Source organism: Hordeum vulgare, chromosome 6H, assembly GCF_904849725.1.
Source record: "Hordeum vulgare subsp. vulgare chromosome 6H, MorexV3_pseudomolecules_assembly, whole genome shotgun sequence".
In the NCBI taxonomy this organism is placed as follows: Eukaryota; Viridiplantae; Streptophyta; class Magnoliopsida; order Poales; family Poaceae; genus Hordeum; species Hordeum vulgare.
In genome coordinates, this window is record NC_058523.1 from 106,302,413 (window position 1) to 106,309,516 (window position 7,104).

Consider the following 7,104-nt stretch of genomic DNA (forward strand, 5'->3'; position numbering starts at 1 on the left):
ATTTTAATTGTAGATACATCTATTATATGCATTTTTAGGACAAGTATTTCCGGACGGAGGGAGTAGTAAAGATTAATCTATGATGAAGTTTTAAGAAATAGATCTAACCCTCCTACACCAAAGCCAGCGAGCATCCATTCTCGACAGTGGTGGTGTTTTTTGGTCATTTGTCCTGTTGGATATTCCTGCGTTTCTTTTTATTTCCATCCTGATTGTACTTTTTTTTAGAATAGGCCAATGATGTATTATATTTTTATAGAAAACAGAATAATGTTTACAGCATCTTCAACAGACGCGCGCTACCGCGACGATCTAAAAAATTATACAGTGTCAAAATAACATTTTCTAACGCGTCGGATGACGTTTGCGGCAATAGACACGCGCTAGCACAGCGTCCAATCCAACGGCCCCACCTGTAGCAACCCAGAGTTTGCAGCGCGCAAGCATGCGCACCAAATAAATAGTATGTGATGCCGTCATGCTCCAAATAAATAGTACGTGATGCCGTTATGCTCCGCGCGCTGAACCAACTATAGCGCGTCCGCTGGAGCGCCTGAAACAGCTGCGCGCGCGTAAAAAAATGATTTTTCCAGCGCGGGGCTAAAATCGTGCATCTGTTGGAGATGCTCTTACAAAACACCAATTAAAATTTGAACATCCCAATTGGTGGGATACACCAACACCAACAAAGAAACATCAAAGCTACTCTCTCATAAATGGATCTAACCCTCCTATACCAAAGCCGACAAGCTTCCATTCCTTGATCTCGTCGAACACTTGATTGACCAATTGTGCTGGTGTTTTTTGGTCATTTGTCCTGTTGAATACTCTTGTGTTTCTTTGCTTTCAGATCGCCCATGCAGTCCTGATCACGAATGAGTCGAAGCCGCGTAGAGTTCTTCCCGAGAAGAGCCTTCTCTGAGCAAATCACCAATCTTTGAACATACCAGATGGGGCGGGTGGTGGAATGTTGAGATTGAAACCATCAAAGCAGCCCTCCCATACTTTTCTCGCATAAACACAGTGGCAGAGGATGTGGTCTACGTTGTCTTGGTCTTGCAAGCAAGAGAAGCAGTTGGAGGGCTCATCTTGGAGTCCGTGTCCCGCTCACCTATCAAAAGTCCAAAGCCTATATTCCACCATGAGACAGGCATTTTTTTTGCAACATAGAGGTGTCCACACAAGTCTTAATTCGGAAAGATGTAGACAACAAACACAAGTATCACAAAAGGAACTGACCTTAAGTTGTGAATATGATAATCCTACGGGCAAACACAATAGATGTTATAAATAGGAACAACAAATCTGAGTTAACCATCTTCAGACTCAAACACTGTCGTGGAAGGAGCAACGGCAGTCTTCGTTATGGCAACACAAAACACACACGCTGGACGCCAGTGGCGAATCTAGTGTGATAGTAGAGGGTAGGCTCAAAACATCAATTTACTAAACCTAATTAGCAAATACACTGAAATTGTTGCATGTAAAGCACCTTGATGTAATTATCATATGGTATATTTAACTGAAATGGGATCTTGAAGGGTAGGCTTCAGGCTATTGAAGCCTCCCTACTAGAATCGCTACTGCTGGACGCCAAAGATCATCGCTGGTTCTTTTCACGCCTAAGGGCACATCAGCCTGGTTATCATCCTGCCAATGAGGATTTCGCTGCAGAGTTCCACATTGCAGCATACCAAAGTCGTATAGACTATAGAAGTTCCTTTCCCCCTCTGTATTGTTGCATCCCCTGCAAAGCGGATGTTTAAAATACACAATTAGGTTGAACGGTTTGATATAAAAGGTTATTGTCCTGTATACATCTCTCCATTTTCAAAACTTAGTGCAACTGTCCCTCAAAAGTAAAAACTTGATGTAACTAAACATGATGCCATGCCTTTATAGTTTATAAAATGTTGTCTTTTATCTATGTCTATATTTTCAGAACAAATTAACTGAACATGGTGCCATTTATTGTTGCCGATCTTCCCCCAGAGTTATCTACAGTTTCTTAATTATTGTTGTCAACAAAGCCACTTAAAGTTCATTCACAGATTTGATGGTGTAGCACCAGAACCAAGGGAAGGAGTAAGAATCGGGCACATGCCTGGAGCTAAATGTGTTCCATTCCCTGAGGTGGGTATAGTGCAGATATCATTATTACATAACTAGCAGTGTGCCCGCGCGATTGCAACGGATCCAAAGTAGAACAATACATGTTCACAAACTTGAAAGGAAAACATCTAGTTTTGGTATATATATCACTAAATATATATTACGTTTTACTCAAATATATTCCTCAGGCTGTTTTAATGAGACGAGGGATGGATGTGGTTGGTTTCAAGATACTAATGGACTTTTTGCAAATTGGAGCAAACTGGGGTATTGTTGCAAAACTGGCACAACTTACCTCACAATCATTAGATGCAGATCTGATGGTCAGGAATGACGGATGACAGACACACCATCATCACCAACTGGGTCTTTTATAGGAACAGATATACTTGGATAACCACAAAAGGCTAAGAATATGACATTGTTAGTCTTCTCCCAAATGATTGATGGTGCACCAATGCAGACGAGCTATGTAAGAAATTTGAGCAAGCACGTGTGAATTCTGTTTCATCTTACTGTTCTAGTCTGAAACTCATAGTTTATTATGGCCTTTGCTATGCAAGGAAGCAAGTTTAAAAAAAATCGAATGTGTACAGTACAGAAAACAGAACTACATTCTGACCTAAGAAGCAACCATTTCTTAGGTCTATCAGATGTGTACATGAAGTAGAAAAGTTTCACCAAGCAATAATAATAATAGCACCTGGCTTGATGTCTCTTCAGGAACTTCTCTTTGATCACCTGATAGTCATCACATGCGGATCTGGTGTAACTGCCTGCATACTTTGCTCTAGTCTGGAAATCTAACATGCTCTTCTTGGATATTATCACTGAGACATTGACTCTGCCAGGCAGTGTCTAACAATATTTCTTTACAGGGGCTCTATAGAATTGGGAAGCATGACGTTCCAGTTTACGATGGATCTTGAACAGAATGGGAAGCGAAGCCAGATAATGATTATCCAAAAGTTATATCCACTGGCTCTTAAATCAACCATTGTGAAGCTGTGAATGCAGTTATTGCATCCTGCAGCATTCAGCTCAGATTTTCAGCACAATGGTATTTCTCTGTGGCAAGATTTGCAGTTTGCACCTAAGTCAATACAAAGGTCATACCAAAAAGAAATACCTATTGTACTATGGTCAATGGCCATAGGCCAATAATGAAGAAACCTTATGTCAAATTTTTGAAACATCAACATAAATTTATAATTGTGCTGTATTAATGTTACTATTGAAGAGATCTTAAACTGAAAACAACATTAATATGAATTGATTTTGTTTCAGAGTTGTGACCGTTGATTGTGATGCTTGCACGGCCTCCCTTGTCTGCAACAGTGCGACCAAATGAGTTGTGTGCAGCAAGTGCAGAGCAACTGATCAAAATTTTATCTTATGCAAATTCTTTTCTAGCACAAGGAAGTTAAACGTAAAATAAAAATGACTGCTTGAAATTGAACAATTGCTACTTAAATTACAATCAGGTACAGAAAAGGGCGCCACTCTGGCCTCCAGACTCCAGTGCATGTGGAGTGGTAATCAAAGTCATGTCACAGTTGATCTATTCAATACACTTAAGGACACTGACTGAAAAGTAAATGGAAAGTTACTGTGTTTATCCAAAGATTTAACTTACCCGGCAACAATTGCTTTTGCTATTTCACATGCACAACTTATCATAGTACATGCTCATCAAGATGAAGCTCTGCACCATGTAATGACATGAACCGAGCATATAATTTCATTAGCACCTAATCTGCAACGCAGCCCATTCCTGTCTTGCATATTCTTTCTACTAAATCTTCAGACTGTGTTCCCATCTTCCAGCCACATGAAGCTACGTGCAATAGTAAAACTTGAGGCTCTCAAGCAAATTGCACAAAAGTGGCACTACTGAATTCAGCTATCACTAAAACAGATTCAGTAGTGTGTCTGATATCAAAAAGCGCAAATCAATCAGCACATGTCTCTTTCTGGTGTACTTCTGTAACCCCAGCAGTGCTATCTTGATTGCTGAACATTGTAGATTCTCCATTGATCGTCTGAAGATCATCAGCAACCATAAAGGCACGGACATCATCCTTGTGATTTATCCAGCTGTATCCACGACCTTTGACAACTCCACGGCTAATCATCAATCCCCTAATACCTGATGCATCCCCATGTCGGCCTAAGGAAGCATATATGTTTGACAAGAGCACATAAGGTGATGGGTTCTTTGGATCAAGGTGGAACAGGTGGTGCGCGGCACATTCCCCCAATTCAGCATTATGATGTACAGCACAGGCAGCAAGTAGAACTTCCCACACTATAGGATCATCTTTGCATGGCATCTGTTCTATTAGTGCCTCCACTTCAACAAGCCGACCCGCTCGCCCCAATCCATCTATGAGACAAGTGTAATGCTCAGCCAGTGGTGTAATTCTGTAAGTACTCTCCATGGAATTAAAGAATGCAATAGCTTCATCTATGAGCCCAGAGTGACTACATCCTGTTAGGACGGCAATGAAAGTGACACTATCTGGCCGCTGTTCTGTAGTTAACATATTCTCAAATAGTTCAACGGCTTTTTCTCCGAAACCATTCTGAGCATATCCATGTATCATCTCATTCCATGCAACTATATTCTTAGTCACCATGCTGTCGAAGGAAAGGCGTGCATCGTCCATGTTGCCACATTTAGCATACATATCGATCAGGGCACTACCCACATAGACATTCTGATCATAACCATCTTTCGCAACTTGTGCATGTATCTGCCTACCTTGAGGTACGGAAGAAAGTCTTGCACATAAATTAATCATGGTAGCATAGGAGGAGGATGTGGGCATCATTCCATTTTGTCGCATCTGCTTGAAGAAATCAAAGGCCTCTTTATTGAAAGAATGGATAGCCAAACCTGAGATCATAGAATTCCAACACACCACATCTCTCTCTGTCATCCTGTTAAAAATGCTCCTGGCAATACTAACCTGTCCACATTTTGCATACATATCCACCAAACCACTAGCGACGAACATGTCATTATGCAACAGGAGTCTTACTGAAGCAGAATGAACTTGTGCTCCAAGGCCCAAATTCCCCAATCTTGAGCATGAACTGAGGACCACGGCCAGAGTTGTTCGGTCAGGCTGCACATTTTGATGCTGCATTTTCCTAAACAGCTCGATTGTTTCTTGATGCAGTTCCTCCTGGCAGTAACCAGACAAAAGTGTATTCCACGTAGTCAAAGTCGGCCTTGATATATTGTCGAACATTGCACGAGCAAATGGAACATCCCTCGCCTTAATACAGGACGCCAGCATGTTACTGTAAGTGACCTCATTGGGCTCAGAGCCCGACTCTACCATCAGGTTCAATACTTCCAAAGCCTTCTCATAACTGCCCGCCTGGCCAAATCCAGTTATAAGGATGTTCCAAGAAACAATACTGACGCTGGGCAATGAGTCGAACACCTTGACAGCCTCGTCCATTTTCATGCACTTGGTGTACATATCGATCAAGGAGTTCCCCACATGCTGGTCTGCCCCGAAGCCTTTTCTGATGATCAAGGCGTGAATGCACTGCCCAAGCTGGAAAGCGCGAAGAACGTTGAACTCGCTGGCGCCAGCTTGTGCGCACGAGCCCAGAACACTTGACACGGCCACGGGATCAACACGTACCCCGCTCCTGCACATCCTCGCGAACAGCCTGAGCGCATCGTCAACGGACCCAGTCTGTGCCAGCCCTCCCATCATCGCCGTGAACGACACCTCGTTCGGGCAAGCCATCCGGTCGAACAGCCGCACAGCATCCCCAACGCTGCCGCACTTGGTGTACATGCCAACGAGCGCGTTCTCCACGAACAGGTTCTCTTCAAGCCCGACCTTGACCACGAGCCCGTGGCAGCGCCTCCCGTCCTCGAGCGCGGCCATGGAGCCGCAAGCGCTGAGCACGCTGGCAAGCGTGAAGTGCGTCGGGACGAGGCCCTCCCGCAGCATCCCTTCGTAGAGGCCCAGCGCCTCGCCCGCGCGCTCGGACCGCGCCAGCGCGGCGATGACGGTGTTCCAGGAGACGACGTTCGGCTCGGGCATTTCGTCGAGCAGCGTCCGGGCCGCGTCGAGGTCGCCCGCGCGGCTGGCCGCCGAGAGCGCAGCATTGTAGGAGTAGGCGTTGGGGTGAGGCAGGGTGCGGAAGGCGCGGAGGGCGTCGCGCGGAAGGCCAGAGAGCGAGTAGAGCTCGACCAGGCGGTTGAGGAGGAAGATGTCGGCGGCGAAGCCGCCGGCGAGGACGCGCGCGTGGGCGGCCTTAGCGTGCGCGCGGTTGGGCTTTGGGTTTCGCTTGATGCAGGCTTGGAGCACGCCCGCGAGCTGGGCCGCCAGATTCGACATTAGCGCGGGATTTAGCGGCAAGTAGAAGGGCTGTATTTTATAGACAAAAGCAGTCCTGTCCAAACGGGCTGGCACGGCCCACCGTAAACGGGCCTCACATGGTACGGCTCGTTCAGGCATGAATATTAGTCGGACAGTGTCGTGTCGTGCCGGTGCACATGCGCAGCCTTCAGGGTTAGGCACGGCACGGGACCTATACGGACCGATCCGTCGACACGCTAGGTCCGCTAACCTGCTACGCATTTGGGCTTTTAGGCCGCTTTTGACCTGTTAGGCTTTTAACTTGCTACATATTATATATGTAATAATAAAAATAATAAAAACTGTAAACGGGCATGTCATGTCGGTCCGCGTACCCAGCCTTCAGGCCCAGACATGGTCTGAGCCGGGCTGCGTGCCTGGCACGGCCCGACACTACAAGAAATATGCTCATACATGACATATTTTAAAAGGTCGTTGATGAATTAGTCATAAATCTATGACGATTTCATCTGAGATGGTCGTAAACCGTTTGAGGGAATCAAATCTACATATAAATTACGACGATGTGAGTCAAAAACGTCGTAACCGCATAAGATGAGATCGTCATAACTTTTACGATGATTATAAAAATATCGTAACA

At 45.0% G+C, this 7,104-nt stretch overlaps 1 protein-coding gene across 3 annotated transcripts; it reads right to left on the reverse strand.

Moving 5' to 3' along the window:
• Positions 1 to 1,220: 1,220 nt before the first annotated feature.
• On the reverse strand, positions 1,221 to 6,482 carry LOC123404430 (pentatricopeptide repeat-containing protein At4g20770). 3 transcript variants are annotated; one of them, XM_045098359.1, is made up of 4 exons: positions 3,749 to 6,482; positions 2,816 to 3,180; positions 2,408 to 2,519; positions 1,221 to 1,747 (listed from the first exon to the last, which is right to left on the reverse strand). In XM_045098359.1, the coding sequence occupies exon 1, from the start codon at positions 6,480 to 6,482 to the stop codon at positions 4,065 to 4,067; it is 2,418 nt and encodes an 805-aa protein (XP_044954294.1). In that variant the 3' UTR covers positions 1,221 to 1,747; positions 2,408 to 2,519; positions 2,816 to 3,180; positions 3,749 to 4,064. The 3 variants fall into 3 exon arrangements, with proteins under 3 accessions (XP_044954294.1, XP_044954293.1, XP_044954292.1); XM_045098358.1 differs by having other exon boundaries at positions 2,408 to 3,139; XM_045098357.1 differs by having other exon boundaries at positions 2,408 to 3,180.
• Positions 6,483 to 7,104: the final 622 nt, after the last annotated feature.